Source organism: Lepidochelys kempii, chromosome 8 (genome assembly GCF_965140265.1).
Source record: "Lepidochelys kempii isolate rLepKem1 chromosome 8, rLepKem1.hap2, whole genome shotgun sequence".
NCBI classification, from domain to species: domain Eukaryota; kingdom Metazoa; phylum Chordata; order Testudines; family Cheloniidae; genus Lepidochelys; species Lepidochelys kempii.
Genome location: NC_133263.1, coordinates 24,662,575 through 24,685,235, shown reverse-complemented (window position 1 = coordinate 24,685,235; position 22,661 = coordinate 24,662,575). Strand labels below are relative to the sequence as shown.

General features: G+C 37.7%; 1 protein-coding gene across 1 annotated transcript in view; it reads right to left on the bottom strand.

Annotated features, from left to right (window-relative positions):
• Nucleotides 1–22,661, bottom strand: part of GABRA1 (gamma-aminobutyric acid type A receptor subunit alpha1) — a 56,095-nt gene that overhangs the window by 20,882 nt on the left and 12,552 nt on the right. Inside the window, exons 4-7 of the mRNA XM_073355911.1 lie at nt 20,010–20,077; nt 14,117–14,337; nt 11,426–11,508; nt 5,148–5,291 (exon numbers count right to left, since the gene is read on the bottom strand). Of these exons, the coding sequence (XP_073212012.1) occupies nt 5,148–5,291; nt 11,426–11,508; nt 14,117–14,337; nt 20,010–20,077 (516 nt within the window). The remainder of the gene's footprint in view (nt 1–5,147; nt 5,292–11,425; nt 11,509–14,116; nt 14,338–20,009; nt 20,078–22,661) is intronic.

The following is a 22,661-nucleotide window of genomic DNA, read 5'->3' as shown; positions in this document are numbered from 1 at the left end:
CCTGTTCTAGATCTGAAAATGAGGGCACAAAGTAGTGGCTATGAGAGTGGCAGAAAAGAAGAGAGAGAATCAGGTGGATTGGTCCAATTAAAAATCCTATATCTTGGAGAATGTTTGTAGTGCCCCAACACCCAGTAAACCTTGGAAGCTAGGAGGGATATGTGTAAAAGGCAGCCACCTGTTTATGCATGGAATTTTTGGCAAATCCAAACCTCATGAGTACACATCAAAAAACTCTGCAAGATTGTGGTGACTTCTGGGTATTCTTCTGGCTCTGTTGAAACATGCCTCCAGCTTTCATCCAGACCACACCACATGATCCATTGTCTACAGCCAAGCTCTACTATACAACCACATTTGCTCCAACCCTTCAGACAGAGACAAATACCTACAAGAATCTCTATCAAGCATTTTTACAACTACAATACCCACCTGCTGAAGTGAAGAAACAGATGGACAGAGCCAGAAGAGTACCCAGAAGTCACCTACTACAGGACAGGCCCAACAAAGGAAATAACAGAACGCCACTAGCCATCACCTTCAGCCCCCAACTAAAACCTCTCCAACGTATCATCAAGGATCTACAACCTATCCTGAAGGACGACCCATCACTCTCGCAGATCTTGGGAGACAGGTCAGTCCTTGCTTACAGACAGCCCCCCAACCTGAAGCAAATACTCACCAGCAACCACACACCACACAACAGAACCACTAACCCAGGAACCTATCCTTGCAACAAAGCCTGTTGCCAACTGTGTCCACATATCTATTCAGGGGACACCATCATAGGGCCTAATCACATCAGCCACTCTATCAGAGGCTCATTCACCTGCACATCTACCAATGTGATATATGCCATCATGTGCCAGCAGTGCCCCTCTGCCATGTACATTGGTCAAACTGGACAGTCTCTATGTAAAAGGATAAATGGACACAAATCAGACGTCAAGAATTATAACATTCAAAAACCAGTTGGAGAACACTTCAGTCTCTTTGGTCACTCGATTACAGACCTAAAAGTTACAATTCTTCAACAAAAAAACTTCAAAACCAGACTCCAACGAGAGACTGCTGAATTGGAATTAATTTGAAAACTGGATACAATTAACTTAGGCTTGAATAGAGACTGGGAGTGGATGGGTCATTACACAAAGTAAAACCATTTCCCCATGTTTATTCCCCCCCCTCAAACCCCCACTGTTCCTCAGACGTTCTTGTCAACTGCTGGAAATGGCCCACCTTGATTATTACTACAAAAGGTTTCTTTCCCCCCCCCCTGCCCCTGCTGTCCTGCTGGTAATAGCTCACCTTAAGTGATCACTCTGGTTACAGCGTGTATGGTAACACCCACAGTTTCATGTTCTCTATGTATATAAATCTCCCCACTCTATTTTCCACTGAATACATCCGATAAAGTGAGCTGTAGCTCACGAAAGCTTATGCTCAAAGGTGCCACAAGTACTCCTTTTCTAATTGCTGCAGTAACTCCCACGTTTACATTTCAAGGAGATGGTAGTTCCCATAACTGAGTGGAGTAGAAAGCAAAAACAATATTTGATTATTAACCATGTTTGAGCTGCAGTAGTATTTTGTTTAAGGCAAGTGTTATGGAGAAAAGATTCCACTTACAGATCTTTGTGAAACAGTGACTTTGTGAATGATAGATCTGTTTCTTCCACAACTGTATTCCTTTATCAGGTATTAACTGAAGAAGATTCTGTCGTATGTGCAACTTTGGTGCAAAGAAGATTATTTAACTGGCTTATTTTTAGGATTTAATAACTGTTGTTTTCAGTCCTTTGTAATGTCCCTGCATCTGTACAGTAACAGGTCTTTGTTCCAGAAGGTATCCACTGTACAAAATTCAGCTATATGTTTAGCCACTTATGCTTGTGCAGGAGGAAGTAGGAAAAAACCATATGGAATATCTCCAAATATAATTCAGTTTACCTATGAGAATGCTCCAAAAATGATGATCGCGGTGGGATTACATTTCTTAGGTCTGTCTTCGGTTGTTTAAAGATCTATTATCTGTCTTTCTTAAGTATTTATAAGGTACCTATCTCCTTTGTATTGAATTATCATGTACTATATCTAGTATTAACTACATGGTTTAAGTATCTTTCCAAGTTTCTGACTCTTTATGTACCTTTTTACCTTCCATTGGGCAGAGGAAAAAGTCAACTATTTTGGTCAAAATAGTTCCTAAGCGGCAAAACTGATTCAATTAGGCTTTTCTGCACCAGAGATTTCAGCCAGTGGAGATGCACTGCAACAATCACTTAGCATAGGCAGAAAAAGCCTGTTAAGCTGTACTGGAACAAATCATGGTTTAAATTGGTTTTGCCCTTCTATACCAAAGGATTTGCACAGGTGCAGCTAGCCCAGTTCTGGCCCTTGAGTGTGTAAATTTAGCAATTCTCCCTGTAGAAGAAGCCTTAGTATCTCTGTCTCAGTACTTCTTGAATTTCTTTTTACCTTCCTTATGTCACAACTCTGGTCTCTTGCGAAGGGGCATTGTTCCTTTCTGATATTGTCAGAATGACACTGTAATCACTCTCAGAGCCTACAGGCTCAAAGCCAGAGATCTTTAATAATTTTCTACTCAGGTAAAATCCTATTCCCTTCAGTGAGAGTTTTGCTAAGTAAAATGTGAGTCCTCAGTCATTCTCTATTACGTCTGCACTCAGATCTGGCCCTTCTCTGTAGAATGGGGAGAGGTTAAATTCCTCTACGGCTCCATCCCTTCCTTGTTGGTACCCTGCAAAAAGACCTCCACAGGGATCGCAGATACACACGTGGGGAGGAAGTGAGCCAGAGACAAAAATGGGGCCTAGGAAGGGCAAGAATCATTCATTCATGAAGTCCTAAAGGGGATTTATGCTGTAGAGGTCATGCTGTATTGTGGAAACCCCTTTTGTGGGTGGTCAAAGAAAGAGCCACATGTGGAGTATTGCCAAGCATCATGACCCCGTTGGAATCTGCACTGTCTGGGATCTCGAGGGGGGCAGGACATCCAAAAGCAAGGCTTGAGGCACACGACTTCCTCAGAAATATTCCTGGCCTCTGGCATTCCCAAGATACATGGGAATGAGGCAGAACCCTCTGCTTTGTCCTTTCGGGGAGGGAGAGGGCAATCTAGCTTTCCTTCTTACCCATCTACTAGGTAGAGAAATTCAGATGAAACATCATGAGGAAGTCTCACAGAATTTTCCTCCCATAGATCCCCTGTTGTGGTTAGTTCTACAAGACAGGGCAGCAGTGGCTAGAGTAAGGAGCTTAGGATGTGATCCTTATTGTTTATCACTTTTATTGGCCTTTAGCACAGAAACCTTGGGTGACATTCTGGCCCCACACAAGTAAATGGCAAAGCTACCACTGATTTCAATTAGGCTAGGATTTCACCCTTTGTCTTTTTATTTGCCTGTGAAGCACCTTGTACGCCTTTAGCACTATATAACAAACAACCATTATTAATACATTTTAAACAGCTCTCTTAATTTTGTTTTGATATTATTGCACACTTGAACTCCTTATTTCTTCTGCTTAAGCTGTATCATTCCTGATGGAACTGATGAAATAATTCTTGAGCAGTGATTTGAATTTTACATTCTGTTTAGTTTTCTAGAGTGGACCTGCAAGTATCCTAGCAGATCCTTTTTTGTTCTGAAATGTAGTTGACTCACTAGGTCTGTTTGTAAATTCCCGAAGCTGTGTAGTCACGGGAAGACTGTATTAGAGGGCTCACTCTCAGTGCACTGTTTTTGTGAATAACATTAAAAAAGCTCTTTATTTATTCAGGTGTAAATGTACTACTGTAATTGATCCACTGGTTCTGTCACTTTCAATATAATGTGGGTACTTCTCCTAATGGAGCAATTCTTTATGATCCATTGACCATTCAATCCCATCAATAGTGTCATAGCTTGTTGATACCCAACTTTCAGCTTAATACTGCTTTTAAGAACTAGCCAAAATAAATAAATTAAAGCTATTTGAAATGAATGCTGAGCAGTGGAAGAGCAAAATTTTTCATTCTGCCCAGAAATCATAGCCATATGATACTATGATGGTGAGTGAGTATTGTTTGTTTATGCCTGACAGCAAATAGTTTTGCACTGGAAATTAACAGATCAGATTTAAACATCTGTAAGTAGCACCAAAAATAAAAATACTTTGCACTTATCTGTAGTAACTTCAATTAGGGGATCTCAGAGCTTTTAAGATACAATAATATATTTAGAACTGAAGCACAGAAAAATATTTAATGACTTCCCTAAAGTCAGACAATAACGTCTGTGGCGGAGCTGGGACTTGAACCCAGATTTTCTGACTCATGATCAGGTTCCTTAAGTAAAAGCCTATTCTTCCATCATAGATTTCATGGGTGAACAAATAAAAGTTGGTGCCTTTTAATAGGACTTCTACATCCCACATTTGGACTTTCCAATCAGCATTTACGCTTGTAAAACAAAATTTTTGCACCCAAAGTAACTGTTTGGGAGATGAAATATGAGATTTTAACACCCTTCTAGAGTGCTTATATTTCAAATTTTGTCTTTCTGTTATTAATATTAGAAGTCCATTTTAAGCCTACTTTATTGTAATTATGGAACTTTTGTTAATTCTAACCACAACTGTGCTTCAGTTCTCATGATATATTTAAAACAACAAACAGGTTTGCCTTCTGCCCTTATATGGCCCTTTATCTGGCATATAAGCTCCATATACAGTGATTTATAATGAAAAAAATATTTCTTCGCAAGATATTGTCCTTTCTCATAACAACTTGTAATTTTTCCCCCATTCATAGCAGGAAACTATAACAGTGAGAAGATAGAGAGATGATAAGAATGAGTTGAATACTTCCTTTTTGATATACATTACTATATTTCTTCTGCTTAGATACTGTTTGTCACTATTGTAGGCTTCCTATTGATAAAACATTTTAACCATCAGTTCAAGTGTGAAGATATTTACTGTACCAGAACACACTGCCATTTTAGATGTCAATGCCCTCCTATTTACAATCACTTTGCATTACAATTTTTATCTCTTTTACTTTTTAAGTTCTGTTCTGGCAGGTTAAAGCATCTTATCAATATAAATTTTTCTCACGCCCAACAAGACAATGCTTTATTACACACCTGTACTGGACTGAACAATTCCAGAGTCCACAGTTTGCCCCAGAAGATCATATTGGTTCAATCGAGAGCCATCTTCAGCCACAACCACAGACCTCGCTGGTTCCCTTGTCCATTCATACACAACCTCTGCTCTGGTATAGGCATCTAATTTAAAAGAAAAAATATTTCATTTCCTAGCCTTTTACATTATATTGCAAAGGTAGAGTACTGCCTTTTAAATCCAAGAGGAAGAAATCCATCTCTTCCCCATCCCATTCCTGATATTGAAAAGCCTGAGTATATCAGACTTTGTGCAGGAAACACCAAGCAGGGATGAGGCATTAAATCTGCATCCCTTCATTCATGGGCATGCCAAGGACCACTTCCATTTTTCTAGCTTCCAGACCATGATGGGAGACAGCAGCCAGATCCCTCTGTACCTATATGCATTGTGGGTTGGGCCACGGGGTCCAAATAAACCTCCCCCAGCTAAGTTTCAATGGTCTCCTTTTCGTCAGCATGATTAGAACTCTACCGTCTGCATGGACACCCCATCTGTAGACCATCATTTCCCACTCACCCTGTTTTATGAGACTTAAGTGGCACAGAGGCCACAAATTCATCTAAGCCCAGACAGGCCTCCACGCTGGACTATATTATCAGTTTGTATGCAACACGTTGGGGTGTAAATATATCTTGCACTAGCATGACATGCACTTACTGTCTGTGTGGACCCTTCAGAACACTAGAGTGCTTTGATCTACCCCGCTTTGAAATTAGAGTAGATCAGAGCACACTACGGAACTTTTAGTGCTTGGCAGTAGGGTCGGCATAGACAGTGCATGGCAGGATAGTGTGGGATAGATTTACATTCCAGCTTGCCATGCACTAACTGCTCATATAGACAAACCCTGAGACTGCCTGGGCCTGGATGACTCTGAACTATGCTGAATATCTTTTTCTATACCTGCTATCTCTGGAGAGTGCTGAAAGTCCTTATCTTTGTTCACACTTACTTACATTTATATACTTAACAAAAAGAAAGAAAACAAGCTTTGCAGTTCACTATAGACTCTCTTCCCATTCTCTGCAATCCAGTTTAAGTCTAGTGTGTTACAGAAATGAATCAGTGGTATTACACACATAGCATTGCATTGCATGTTCCAGTCAAGTATTTGTGTCCTGTAATGACTAGGTCACTAAGCAAAAATCAAACTATATGTGAATATTTTTTTCTCTTCATGTTGTAAATGATTCATCCATCATTTTTCCTGGTATAGTATTCTGCAATCTAATGGACCTCACTTAGAGCACTTAGTGTGGGAGCATGTCTGTGCAAGTTTGGGAGTGGCAAGTGGCTAGGAGAGCCTGGCATCTTATTTACGTGACCTCACTTGTGGGCTAATAGCTTACTGTATCAGTACATAAGATGTACTTGGAAGCTGAGAAGATGGAGTTGATAGAGAGTGGTGATAAAAGGAATTTTATGGGGTTTGCTCCTGCACCATTAAAGGGACCGTTGCCATTTGTCAGTGCACTGACTTCCACTGGAGTTGGATCAGCCATTAATAGCGTACATTATTTCAAAGTAACAATGTAAATAAGTGGTAACTTTATTGGAAACCATGGTAAATGCAAAATCATGTCCTAGTAACTGTGCAATTAATTCATACATGCAAACATTTTCCCATTAATCTGTATCAGCATAATGGAAAGGTGAAAATATTATTCCTCAATTGAAAGCACTCTACTAATTCTGGAGTATGAGGACAGGTTGGAAGACAAGGGTCTGAATTTCAAAAGTGCTGAGAACCCAAAACTCCATTAGAAGTCAGTGAGAGTTTTGGGTTCTCTGCCTTCTGAAAATCAGTTTGTCTTTTCAAATAACTACAGTATTACAGATTCATAGACTCATAGAACCATGGGATTAGACGGGACCACAAGGATCATCTACTTTAACCCCCTGCCAAGATACAGGATTTGTTGCGTCTAAACAATCCAAGACAGGTGGCTATCCAGCCTCCTTTGTAAAACATCCAGTGAAGGAGCTTCCACATACTTTCTGGGCAGTCTGTTTCATTGTCCTACTGTTCTTACAGTTAAGAAGTTTTTCCTAAGATTTAATCAAAATCTGCTGTGTTTTAGTTTGTACCCATTGCCTCTTGTCCTGCCCTCTGTGGCAAAAGAGAACAATTTTTCTCCATCTTTTATATGGCAGCCTTTCAAGAATTTGAAGACCACTATCATGTCCCCCATTAATCTCCTCTGTTCTAAACTAAACATACCCACTTCCTTCAGCCTTTGCTCATATGGCTTGCATTCCATCCCTTTGATCATCTTTGTCGCTCGCCTCTGGATCCTTTCCAGTTTCTCTACATCCTTTCTACACATTGGTGACCAAAATTGGACACTGTACTTCAGCTGAGGCCTAACCAGTGTGGAGAAGAGAGTTGTCAGCTTTGATTTCAAATTCATTTTGTAACTCCCCCCCCCCCCCCCCGAAGGTAGAGATGCAGGTATTAGATAAATGACAACATATGACCTATGCCCTTATTACCACTGCTGCTTTCCTGAGTGACTTTGGTTTTATATGAATGGAAAATGTTAACTGAACTGACAATCAGATTTTGTGCATAGAGGTGAGGAGAACATCTGCCTTTCTGATATCGTCCTTGCCAGCATATGCCTTTCTGTTGTTCCAGAAGCCTCTTAAGCATTTGTTATAAAGTGCCGCAGTCAACTGGAACCTCCTCCTGCTTAGGATGATATTTTGGCAAGTTATTTTAGTTTTGGAGCATTTACTGGCCTTGACAACATGGGCAGAATCCATGGAATATATGTGCCACCCCCATTGCTGTGAGACCTTTCTAGAATCAGTTCCAGAAAGAAGTATATAATGATGGAGGAAATGAAAAAGCTCTTGTCCAGCACAATTCAATCCAGACATTGCTGGGCAATCACTGCTGTGTCAAGCCATTAGCTGTAATAATAAGATTTTAGTTTATGGAATGGTTTTTGTGACCACGAGAAGCCTTTATTCAGGCTAATATTCTCTTAGGTTCATTCAGACACGCTATGTGATTTAGTCAAAATATGCAGTGTTGGTGGTCCATGAGTATTGAAATAGGCCTCCCAACTTACGGGTAAGTGTAAAGCCTGGCCTCCTTTTTCCTGAGTATAAATCTCACCACAGAAAACTATGGTCAAGTTTAGACATCTTCCCACCTTCATGTGTGATAACACGTTTCTTTTCCAAATAAAAATGACCTGGAAACTGTATCACTCACCGGATAGCATGGCAAAAGATTTCCAATACTCTTAGATAATTCAGAAACTGCTGAAACTAATATGGTAATAATGGAAATGAGACTGCATCATGAATGCATTTTGCTCTATCTATGTATGTTTAAACCCCCCAGGCTTGGGTGTCAGCAAGGTAAATAGAAGAAAAAAAATTGAGATTCAGGGAGACAATGGGCTAATAAACTAGGCTTTAACGTCAAAGTATGGCTGGTCAGAAAACAAGAATTTTGTTTCATGACAAATTTAAAGGTTTTGACATTTGTTTTTGTTCCACAATGGAATGAACCAAAGACCTTTTACATTTTTTTCTGAATTTTATACCCCAGAACAGCCAATAGTCAGGATAAAGTCAAACAAAACAGGGACTTGAAGCTGAGTCACCCTCATGCAAAGTGAGTGCCCTAACTACCAGGCTATTGGCTATTCTGAGATCTTGGTTGCTCTCATTTTGGCCAGAAAATCCATCCTAAACCTTAAAAACTGATACATTTTTGCTAACTTTGGTGGGGGGGTGGTTTGATAAAACAGCATTTTCCTAGGAAAAAAACATTCCATCAAAAAATTCTTAACAAGTTCTAATTCTGAGACCTTAGCTCCAATCCTAGGGCCATATCATCCTCTCTGGGGAAATGAGTGTAGCATACTGGAAACTGTCAAAGTTTTCTCCTTATCATGCCATTTAGGAAGAAATGTTTGCCATCTCACCCCCACGATATGATTCACCTTCTTCAGGGAACAGGTAGTGATTTCAGATCCCTGAAGACCAGGGAATTCTTTATAGAGGACCTGTGCCCCCACAATAACTCCAAGCTACTACATAAGCCAGCGACTTGGTAGCTTAGCTTTTTCTAGCCACCACACTTGGAAGCCAGCTTAAAGTGGGGGTTCTACTTCACCAAGCATCTTAATGATGACTGGATCACCATTAACTGATTCACAAAGTCTCTGCAAGTTTGGTGTTGAGATGATATTGCACAGATTAGCTATAACCTTTATTCATGCCTCCAAAACTACAAAAGCCCAGTCTCCAGGGAGCTTCAGAGCAGCAGAAGTGGAATGATGCCAGGAAGGCAGCACTCCTTTTCTCAGAGGAAATTCATTTTGTGCCCTCAAAGGGATACCATTTCTTGTACATTTTACAAAACAGTCAATATATTTGATAGTGCCTTGCACAAGAGTCCGAGACTGAAGTAGCAGGGCTGTTAAAGTTCACTGTGTGTTTTGGTCATGGAGTTTTGTGAAGGAAGCTTGGAACATACAAACACACTTCATATCTAGCTCCAAATAGCAGACACTCTTCTTACTGAAGTCATTAGGTAAAACTCCCATTGACATCACTGCAGGATCTGACCCCTACTCCCTAGTTAGTTCATTTGAAGAGCAATCATACACACTGATGATAATAAAAATAATGAAGTATAGGGCAGAGTATAGGGCAGAGGAAACATGATCAGAGCCATAAATAATACATCTAAAGATATTATTGTTTGTTTTATTTTAATTTTGTATTAAGGATTCTATATTTGTACATGCATTCATTTTATCTATCCTGCTTTCATCCTTATTTTGTTTGTATCTACAGAGAATTCCTTTCCCATTTGCTTGTGAGAACTTGCCTTGTACATCTGAAAATCCAAACACTTTGTAAGGTAAACAGCCAGCCAGAGAGAGCCTAGACTAGAATAGAGACTCTTGAAAGAACATTCAAAACAAATTAAACATATTTGGTAGGCTTCCTGGTGGCTCAGTTTTTTCAGAACACTTGTAGTCACATGCCCTATTATAGTTGGAGGTTTTATTTATTTTCTTCTGATTCACAGGAGATAGTGAGAAATGTTTCCTGGAAGAGCTGAAAGAAAGTTTGGCATTCAAAAGGTACCAAATTCTGGCCAGCTGCACTAAAAGTTACTAAGCTTTTTATTCTCTGAATCCCAGCACTATTCAAAATTGTGTGTAGAAGACTGGTAGCTGCCTAGAGGCTATAGATCAATCCTTTCTTAGAGTAAATATAGGACCATTCATTTCAAAGTAAATTATCACATTGTCTGGTACCCAGTGAGGAATTAATTGAATGAATAATTATCCATTATCAGTGAAATGACCCATTTCTACTGGAAAGAGAAATAGCCATTGAGGAAACAATTTGTATCCTATTAAATGTGCACTCATTTTGTCATCTTTTTTTTATGTTGAACTAGATGAAATAAAATCCTCCTGTTATTTTTTCTGATCCAAGCACTTTCTCACACTTCAGCTTTTTGATATGTGTACTTTATTAAATTATTTTAAAATAATATCTTTATCTGCAAAATGGGAATATTTGTGATGGATGACTCTCAAAAGAGTCAAGAGTTTGGTCTCAGCCAGGATGCTTACCTAAACTAAACTTCTTCAGTGAAATCCTGGCCCCATTTAAGACAGCAGCAAAACTCCAATTGACATTAACAGGATTCAATTTTCAACCCATAAATCTGCTCATCTGAGCTAGAAATCTTGAAAGAATGGGACTCTCTCATGAGATTTGTAACAGCTTTATCTCCAGAAGTGCGACAAGATCACCTTCTTTTCATTATACCTCTGCTTTAGTTTCAATTTTTAAAAAGAGATGGAAATATTTGCACATCTTAGAAAAGAATTGATTTGTATTTGATTTCAAAAATGTGCAAATCTGGGGGGAAGAGGTTCACTTTTATCTGAATCAGTTCATCCATCCATGGATCTATATTACTGATCTTACTCATTCTCAAACTAAAATTCAGTTGCAGTCAAGCTTAAAGTGGGTTTCTGTATGCCATGCTGCAACTACGTCTTTGGAGTGTAGCCATTTATCTCTTTGGCTGATGCCTAGACAAGATGTTGGATTATATTTAGTCATGTAGAAAATGTTCATTTAAAAAAAATGGGAAAGATTTTTAAATAATCTTCTGCTCTGGTCTGATGTGAAATATTTGTAAGGTGGCCTTAAAAGGGGGAACCTGAGTTAAAAATAAACTTACAGCTTCCAAATTTCAATGGGCAAGCATGTGCATCCATTGGAAAGTCTTCTAAATGCATTGGACATTCTGCTCTCACAGTCAGTCTACAATGGATTCATAAGCAAAAGAAAATATTATAGGTTCATGCAGTTAACAAACAAAATTATATATACAATTATATAAAAGTATATGTCATAAATACAATTATAAAATACATTTGCTAAGTGAGTAACAAGAGAAATCCAAAGAATTCTTGTCATCGTTCACAAACTTCTAAAAGACGGTTTGGAACAACTTTTTTAAAATGTGACTTTTTTTTTCAGTCTTGCTGTAAATCTTTGCTTAGCTCTAGATGTTGCTTGACTGGCCTGAAATCTTCCACAAGTCTTCTAATATTGTTTAATTTGTTCCTGGAGTCTTTACTCAGGCAAAATTCTCATGAACAATAACGGGAGTTTTGCCTGAGTAATGGGAGTATCAGGACAATAATGGACAACATGTTAAAGAGCTTGTTTAGTTTCCTCTTCAGTAGCTTTTTGTTTGGCCAATTTTCCAGTTACTTAATATCATCAGCCACGGGCATCAGATGTTGCAAAATAAGCCTTCATTTCATATAAAAGATGCTATACAATATGGACCTGACACATGGTTCACTGGCATTAATGAGATGCTTTCCACTGAGTTCAATGGGCATTATATTAGGCCCTTTTTTTCTTGACATCTGCCTCAGTTTGGTAATGAACCAAAATCAATAGATTGGTGCAAACATTGCAGGAAAGTTGACAACCCAGGAAGAATGAACTGGCCGTGTAGGTTTGAAAACAGACTTCCCCATAAAGTTTTCAAAATTATTTTATTTGGTAGGCCACAGTAAATGATTCCTGAGGCCACACAGAAAGTTTGAACACCCACTTCTTAAATTGCAATTGACTGTTCCACTGAACATGAAATAGAAATGGAGTTCTATAGATGCACTTTTCCCATTTTAAGCACAGTTCTTTAGAATGTCCAGTACCAATTTGTTAAAGAGATGTATTGGTGATAATGACAACCCAACAGAGTCAGACATTCATTATATAACATAAGGTTCAGACATTAAGAAATTATATTAAGATAGATCACATACTTCTTACTCTGACAAAACTTTCACTGCCTTCATATTATATACTTCTGTAATCTCTCAACAACATAAACACTTGGGGTAAAATACTGACCTTATTGAAATGGTTCTAATGTGGTTTGAGGATTGAAATGTACTTAAAATGAAAACCTTGTTGTTGGTGCATTATATTGGGATAAATTCAAGCTCCTGATTGATAAAAATAAAGATCTGATCGGCTTGGATGCAAAAATATTGCTCACTAAGACAGGTAAAATAGAGAAGGCTTATGACAACAGGATTTATATTGTCCCTGAAAAAGTCAAGCACCACACATCAGCAAGGAAAGGACTGTAATGATTGAATACCATATAGCAATTGCATGCATGCACTTTTACAAGTGAAAGGTGAGGAAGACAGAAATAATAATGGCTAAAAGGACATATTTGAACAGTGCACTGCAAAGTGATGCTCTTGTGTATTAGGTTCCCAACATCCAAGAATTTGGGGAGACAAGAAAAATTGACCTGAACTTGTATCCCTGCCAGCCAAAAAGGTCTGACTCCAGCTTAGACAGTATTGAAAGATGTTTCAGAATAAATTGAACATATTTGACATGCTCCCAGGAGCATGGAGATTTGGATTTCTCAAAACACTGGGGACACCTGTCCCCTTTTTAAACATTTTTAGAGGTGTTAAAAGAAATCTCAGTACTCACACAAGTATCAATCTGACCAGCTTGATTAGTCTAAAGAATTATTTTATACTTTGAATCATAGACAAAACCTGTAGACTGGCAACTGTCTAGATGCCAAAAACAAGAATACAAGCAAACCAGAAAACAACATTCTTTTCCGATTGTTTGTTATAAAGCTTTTCAGTCCAAATCTTTGTGTTCTATAACAATGCATGGAATTAATTTGTTATTTACTTTGCTGAATAGCATTTAGCACAAGTTCATCATTATCCAAATTATCCATGAGTAGAATGATACATTGCTAATAAAAAGAGTAATGTCTATCAATGAAACAACATGTTCCCCAATATTTTCACAAATTCTTCAGACCACTTGGTTTTCCTGTTATGTCTAAAACAATGAATGTCCATTTTTAGACTATAATGTCCTATATTTCCCCTGGAACAAGGAAAGTGTGCAAAAACCTCTGTGCCCTCATTTTTCTAGTCCTCAGAGTCTGTTTTCCATAGTACTCAAAAAAAATCTTTACATTTTAGGCCCAGTTCACTAGAATGTGAGTAGCAAACTTTCAGGTTTCATTGTGCTTTTAGGCTGGGATTCTCAAAAGCAACTCCAATTTCAGGTCCATTAAAAGCTAGTTGATGCTATAGGCCTAATTCCCTTAGGTGCCTTTCAAAAATCACAGCAGAGAGTGTAAAAATGGCCATGGTATAGCATGAGAAAAAAAATTATATTGTAAACTCCTGAATTTAAGTCAATTATTGTGTGGCCTATTGTGAAAATAATTAATAAGTCTAATATTCAAACATACAATTATCTTCAAAAAGAAATATTTCTCCATTCTGTTTGAGGGAATTGTACTGTAAAAAGTAGTAATTTCAAGTGAAATGAAAAAATGCTGTATTCTTATTCTTACCTCATTGTATACAGCAGTGTCCCATCCTCTGTAATTCGTAGTAGTTTGTTCGGCATCGTCATGTTGTGAGCCACTGATTTCTTTCCATTGTGGAAAAAAGTATCAGGTGTCCAAATCTTGCTGGCCATTAAATTATTTAGCCGGAGGACTGTCATGGGTCCTTTGAATTTTAGTCTCTCATCTCTCCAACTTTGACGGAAAAATACATCTATTGTATATTCCTAGAGCAATTCATACAACAGGAAAACTCTCAAGATGTCATATTTTTCCATACAAGTGTTTGACAGATAAACGTTTAGCATTTTTGTAAGAGCAAGATTATGAGACCAGTATAGCATGTCTAAAGATTGTTATTAAGATGGTTACAGCTTTGGTACTCATTTAAACTAAACAAATGTTAGGAAGAAACTTAGAAAGCATTATGGACAGCAAGTAATATATGAGTTTACAACAGATATGATATTTTGACTGCATATGCTGAAGCATTATGTAATAGAGTTGGAAACTATTTGTCTTTTGGTATAAAATAAACCTTTGTGAGACTGCACCTGGAATATTGCCTTCAATTCTAGCCCTATGTAGCCAAGTTGTGGGGGAGTTCAAGAGATCACTGAAAATTATGGCAGAAATGATTTATGAGGAAAGAGTGCAAGAGCTCAGTGCACAGAATCACTGGACTGTACAGAGAGAAGTCAAGGGAAGATTTGGACCAAACTTGTAGCTTGCCTAGGCAACAATTGAGGAGATGGGGGATGGGACGGGACACCTGATTCTCTCCTCATTTACAATAGTTTGAAAGTAGGGTATTACTCCTGATTTACATCAGTGTAAATGAGAGGAGAATTCATCCTTGACAGTAACCATTACTCATTAAGGAATGATTTTTTTTTTATCATGGCACAAAGCAGCATAACCAGAAGCAATAGGATGAAATTGCAAAACAGTTGTAATATATAAAAATATATATATCAGACAGTAAGATATATAAAATCATGGAATAGTTTCCAACAGGGAATGATAGAAAAGATTTAATATTAGAAATAATAATGGCTAAAAGGACATATTTGAACAATGCACTGCAAAAATAAATTAACCCTTTGTATCCACACAATAAATCACATAATTGATTAAGTATGATGATTAAGTATGATAATTATTTTTTAGGAAATAATCGTGTACTGACATGAGGCTAAACTATGTGACTTTAAACATCTCTTCCATCTGTAACTGCTATGATGCTGTGATTATTATGAAGCTATTGAAAAACATTACGATTTAAAATTACACTGTGCAATCATCCATTGTTTTTGGCTGAAGACTGAGTCTCCCCTTAGACTTTTTGACAAAGAACCAATGGCAAACCATGAAGGAAAATCACTGCCATCACTCAAAATATATAGACATATATTACACATACAAGTAACAGAACTACACATTTATCCAAGAATACAATCAGGAAAGACAGACACTCTGGAAAGAATAATGAAAGAAATTAGGTTCCACACCAGATTCCCGCATACCAGACCACCTTTACTCCTCCATTTATTTTTAACAAATGTTAGTATTTCATGGAGCAGAAACCATTGTGAGATGTTTTCTAATCAGTAAACTATCAGCTGCATTACAGGTTATTTAGATGGGAAAGGTTGCAGTATGTCTTTGTGTTTCATCTGTTATCTTGGTATGATATTCATAATCAAATTCCTTGCACATAGGCAAATGGTTTAGTCACATGTGGCTAAATGTTTCTTTAAGCCCTGATCCAGCAAGCCATTTTAGCATGTGCTTAATTCTAATCACATTAATATTTTTATTGTTTTCAGTCACCTACTGACTCCTACTCCATCCCACAACTGGGGGCAGGATTATTTGGCTTCAATGGGACTACTCACATGCTTCTAGTTAAGTACATGCTGAAGGGTTTTGCTGGATCAAGGCTCACATGAGGTACCACTTAAGTCAATGGGACTTTTGCCACTGACTTCAGTGGGGTCAGGATTTCACACCAATGTTTGTACCAAAGCAGAGGTGAGAGGGCTCAGTGGCTTATGAGCAGCAGGTGACAGGAGATTGTTGAGCTTTCATCATGTTCTCCGAGCTCTACCCAAAACTTCCTCCTACTCAAACGCGTGGTGAAAGATAAACACAGGAAACGACAGCCTTGCAGCATAGAAGCAATTGTTCATCCGCATCTGATACTGAGGAAAGGGAATACAATGGGATGACGTGAAAGTTTGGAAGGAGGAGACTAAGGAACTCAATCAGTCACTGGATATTGGTGCAGGGGGATCTGAAGTTGAGAGAAGATCAGTTGTGTGACCAAATAATTTGATGGAAGAGGAACAAAAGCAGAGAGGAAGTATTTATGGATCTAGTCAGGCACTCTGCCCTTCCTGACTATAGGCTCCTCTACCCCGCAAAACCTTTTTCCAGAGCATTCACTGACATTTAAAAATGAACATGCTTTGGCTATGCTCACACTTCATTAGGGTTAGCTATTCTTCTCAGATGAAAGCTATCAGAAAGCCAGTTTTAACATCAAATGGTCAGATCTTCTCACCAGAATGGGTGTGATTTCTGTGGCACGGGACATGACTTAACAGAGCAGGAAAATAGAGTTCCCAAAACTCTTTGCTGTAGTTCTAGTAAATATGTAGTTAAACAAGCCAGACAAGAATCAGACTGCACCATTCACAGCTAGGATTGGTCACATTTACATTAATGGGAATGTAATCAGAGAAAAATAAATTAACCCTTTGTATCCACACAATAATTCACATAATTGCCAAATATTTTAGGGTTGTTGCTTTCGGGAAGGCCTGTAAAGTCCAGAAAATAAATGATTTAATATTTTCTGTGTTTTCCTAATCCTATCTGCTGCCTCTCTCTGGCTATTATTTATTATTATTTGTTTGTTTGTACTGTTATTATTTTACGTATATTGCAGGAGCACCCAAAGGCTAGGCCCCATTGTGCTAGTTGCTATAGAAATATATAGGAAGACAGAATTTCTGCCCTGCGGAGCTTCGCATCTAAAAAACCATGGAAGATTTGGGGAAAGAGAGACAGACCATAGAAGGAAAATGACTGGGGTGATGGTAACCATATGCTATGTGTTCCATCTCTCTTTCTTCTTCCATGTTCATTTTACTTAGTACACAAATTTAGTATTAGGTGTTTCTAAGAGGGAGTAGTAGGGTCGGTGTCAACAGGCTACACAGTATTACTGGATTCCTGAAAGGTAGATGAGCAATAGGTGACATAACTAGCAACAATTCCTTAAACATTGAAATACACCTGCCTATGTGATACTGGTTCATAAACTCTAAGCCTCTACTGTAAATTTCATTTTATTAACAAATCAATGCATGTCTTTGCCCAAGATTAGTGTAGTGAAAATTAAGACTGTGGTGTATGTTTATAAAATTATTTTTAGGAACTATCCTATTTTTTCATACCTCGTGGTTCCTCGTGCCACATAAATTCAGATATATTGATGTTGATATATTAGTTCTTTGTTTTAATATACACCGATGCTTAATTTTGAAAATAGATGATGTTAGGTTCTAGTATTATATTTTTACCCAAATGCCAAGTGTCATATAAAGATAGACATGTATCAAGTGTCAAATTAGCTTCAACTTGTATTCAATAATTAAATCACTTGAATCAACCAAATCTTAGTAACACAGAAAGTCCAGCTTTGGCATAGTCCTATATATATATATCAATAAGCCTACAAGCTGTCTTGATCTTAAGTTTATGCCATGAGAAGATCCCCAAATGTATTGCTCAACAGGGTGGCATCCACTGCTGGAATTCCACAATGAAACTGGCTACCCACATTCAGACAATAGTCTATCCAAGCAAATAGGTGGGGAAAATGTTCATAAATATTAATTCTAATTTTAAAATGATTTTTGATTGAATCACGTTCATTATCCTTTACTGTTTGCTTCCTATGAACATCTGAACCAACTTGCAAAAAGCAGCTAAGATTTTCAAAAGTGGCTAGTGATTTGGGGTGCTGAACCTGAGAGATTTTAAAGGATCCCAATTTTCAGAATGTGCTGGGCAGCCACCTTCTGAAAGTGAGGCCCCTTTAAGGTGTCCCATATTGAGCACTCAAAAATAGAGGCATCCTAAATCACTTTTGAAATCTAAACTGCTACATTTTTAGTTTAAAAGCCTAACTATTTACTGAAGATTAATTTCAAATTTCATACTAGTATTTAAAAAAAATACTTGGGTTGCCTTGTGTTGGCTGGTTATATCAATTAGCCAATCAGGGAAGAGAAGCAACTTGAAGCGACTTATCTAATTTATCAACAGAGTGCAAACTGTGACTAATAGCAGGATTAAACAAATTGCAGTCCAAGAAATTGCCATTGAAGTAATTTACTTATAATTTCAAATAACAAATAAATGTAAGAATTTCACAATCTGTTTGCAGTTTATATGCAAGTGGAAGAAAGGCAAAACTCACCAAATGCATTACTTGCTTTGAATTATTATTTCGGCTTTAGAGTTATCCACTCAATACAAGCAGCCTTTGTGCAGGTATGCCCCACTCTCCACTAGAAAGCAGCTGCTTCCCATCTTAGTGTGTGTGCACTGAGAACATCGGTCACTTGATCCACCCATTCTTCTGAATTACCTTTCACTGGAAAGGACTGAGCATCTAAAGGGGCAGTCAACTAGTTTGTGCAGCCCAACACACTGACACATCTGCCTGCTTTAATATCATCCTAAAAGAACTATCTGTTGCAGTTTTCAAATCAGTTGTAATGTGTAAATGCTATCATCCCCTTCGAGCAACATTAGAATGGTGGCATTGGGCAAAGTACCAAAAAGTGGCACATGAAAAATAACTAATTTTTGGAGAAACACTTTATCTATAATCCCATCATGGAATGCTACGTTGTTCAGCTAGAACCTTAATTAACTGCTGTGTAAGTGCAGCTGTAACTTTGGAGACTGGTCTAATTTATACACCCAGCAATTTACACACCCAAAGGAATCAGTTACTTTGATGTGTTAGTTCCTCCACTTATATTTTTCTCTTCCAGTTCCGTTGGTGTTTCAATTAGATAGATGATTAATTTAAATAGGGAAAAAATAAAAGCCTACTTTATTAGGATATTTCCAGTACTCATTTTTATACAGATGGTGAGGATATAGCAAGGTTTAGTAGCCATACATCAGACCAAGGCTTCTCAATAGTGCCCCTTCACATGTGAAAGGGAACAAGGTTCCATTTATATGCAAAAAAGTAAAGGAACTTACCCCTGCTTTTACATCATTTTTTAAGTTTAAGGCCAGCACCTACAGCAGCTGTGCTAGAGGTTTCTGAACATGTGACTCCCTAGTGATTATGCAGCAATTAGGCTTTGATATCCATACCATAAAGGAATGATTCAGATTCTCATCATTAATCTTCTTTGACCAGCCAATATCTAGGAAATTCACTTCCAATTGATCAGCAGCGTTTAATTTAAAAACATGGGTTCTACAGCCTGGGCCTCAGTCTGTAGGCTTAAGTGTTTATCATGCTTTAAAATAATGATCTTTTCTGACAATTGGATCAGCGGTGTGCCAATTTGGACTGAGTGATCATTCTCTCAAGGGTACTGATCCATTCAAAATGATTAAGTATGAGAGGAAGTCTATACTATGGTGCAGGAATATTGCCTGTTATAAATCCATTATTCAAGTCACAGAGGTTGCTAATTTAAGGGCACTTAAATGCAGTCATAGCTAACAATTATGGTAAAGTGCAAAAGCTGACATTATTTTGGAACCAAAATATATATAAAAAATGAAAGTTAGGTATCATGTTATTATAGAACCCCCCCTAAAAATTATTACTGTAACAATATAGAATGGCACTTACCATATCGTGGTCGGAAACAGGCCCAAAGCTGGTGACGAAGATATCAGTCTTCACTTCAGTTACACGCTCTGATGAAGCAGGAAATTAGGACAGTGAGTGTCTATCAACAGCCCTCATTAGATCTAACCACCACAACTCTCACCCGAATAGAAAATTTATTGGCTTTGATTAGCTATTCTAAAATTGGTCTACAATGTGGGCTCGATAATTTACTGCTTATAGATGTAATTTCACAGTTAATATTTCCAGCAACCCTTTTTTCAATGCGCTGTCACCGTACAGCTTTTTTGAGACATGAGTTTTTATGCTAGGTGTTGAAATCTCTTTGCAGACAGGTCATAGTTCTGCTGTTAATTAACTCTTTAAATGAACCTTTGACTAATACACCTGCTTGTTTCAACAGTATAAAGAGTACTCAATAGCTAATATTGGACTCAAAACTTATCTTATGTGTCCATATGAAGTTTTACATTAATTAACCCTCTGTTTGTCTTTTATGTATATGCATGTATGTTACATATTTATATAATACACAGAGACAGAGAGAGAAAAAGACAGAGCAAATACAGTATTATGTGATATAAAGGTATTTTTATCAGCAGGGGTTTGAGGTGGCTGCATTACTCATGAGTGAAAAAGACAAGTGTGAGCCATTCCAAACAAATGCCAATTAAACCATTATACCACATCTTCATGGGTTCTGTATGTGCCTCATATTTTAAACAGCTGTTTTTTCAACGTTTTAGATTTTTGTTTAAGTTGTTATTGGCAGTGCTGTTTGAATCCATTCAACATCCCTACTGCCAGGTTCCCTTTGGATCATGAGAACAGCTATATAGGCCTTTAAGGGAGACAAAAAAGATTAATAATAACTTAGAAGCCTCTAAAATTTACGTAAACTGTGTGTGTGTCTGTGTCTATGTGTGTCTAGTGGAGTCTCCATCTCTAGCAATGTTTAAATTAAGATTGGATGTTATGCTCTAGGAATTATTTTGGGGAAATGCTATGGACTGTGCTGTACAGGAAGTCAGATGAGATGATCACAATCGTCCCTTTCTGCCTTGGAAACTATGAATCTATATTCAGTTCTAAATATTGCCTATCCTTGACCTCCAGCCAATGAGTTTTGGGGGGAATTTCCAAATGTAGAAGAAGGAAGAATACATTTCTCAGATTTCAAATAAAATGACAGTTGTAAAATGTCAGTTGTTGAGAGGCCTGGAATATTAGAAGTAGTCCCAGAGAAAATAGATTAATTATACACAGAGCAAGAGAGGTAATCAAAGGTCCATGATAAAGGACATTTGTCACAGGACTTTGTGTCAGGAATCAGGGCCTGCAGCAGAGGCAATCTCTGGGCAACCTAACAAGTGCAGCTGTCCTGTAGTAGACTGCCTGATTGGCTACACAGTCTGATTGATTGAAAAGTCGGCAGACCGGCCCTTAAGCCCAGCAGCAGCAACAGTTGAGCAGCTGCTCAAAGCATGTGCCCATGGTTGCAATAGTTCCTGCCCCAGCTTAGGACCCAGGTAACCTGATCCTAACCCTTGGCACCAATTCCTGAACGCTGACTCTTGCTCTAACCGCTGAGCTGGCCACCCACATCCTGTTCATTGACACATTGAAACATTTTATATAGATATCACATACATTTTACATTATACACATATTCCTTCAAAGTTGTAAAACAATATAATAGAGAAATTATTGATTTAAGAGACCACTCTTCAAGTTCAAACGGATTTCATTTTGTTGAACTCTGGTGGACTAACTCTTTAATAAACGTAATTAATTGCACCTGGGATAGGACAGTAGCAAAAATAAACTCATGTTCAACAATAAAAACAGTAGCATTAACAAAGCACAAAATCTGTATACATGAAACCAAAAGTTATGAAGAGAAAGCAATAGTTGTGCACGATAATTTTATTTATATTAATTGAAAATAACTAAAACTTCTAAATATTTAAAATCTTATTTTAAAATAGCCACACATTTTTAGTGGTTAATTATCAAAATGTAATATTAGTTGTGATGTAATACATCATCACAGCTAATGTAACAAACAATGTTATTGCATCTTTTTAGGAAGTCAGCAGAGAATTTAAATAGCAGAAAAGTCAATCTCAAATATTTCTTTAAAGAAATTAAAGACTGAAATTTCCATGTGCTATTCGTAGTCACACATAGCATAATATTACAGCTGTAGATTAATTTCCTTATGTCTTTTGAATTCTAAGACTTTTATAATCAGGACTGAGTAACATGTAAATACCACAGTGACTCCATTGACAAAAGCATTTGGATAGTGAAATGTCCTCTTTAACCACCCAGTGTAATGGATTTGTGCCCTTATCAACATGGTCTGCAAGCAATTTAATTGTCTTAAATAAATTTAAGGACTCCCTTGACTCTAATTGGCTTTTGGCTTAATCTTAAAGAAGTGCACAACCTCAACCACTGGAAGAAGTACATGGTTATTACAAGACATATTCAACTTGGATGGAGACTGTTCCCACTTCCAGCCTCTACCTCTTACCAAATAAAGTTTATGTGCTGAAGATAAAACAGCCGGCAGCAAAAGAAGATTCAGATTCCGCATTATGCATTGAAACATCACTGAAAAGGTTCCCAGCATTATAATACCTTTAG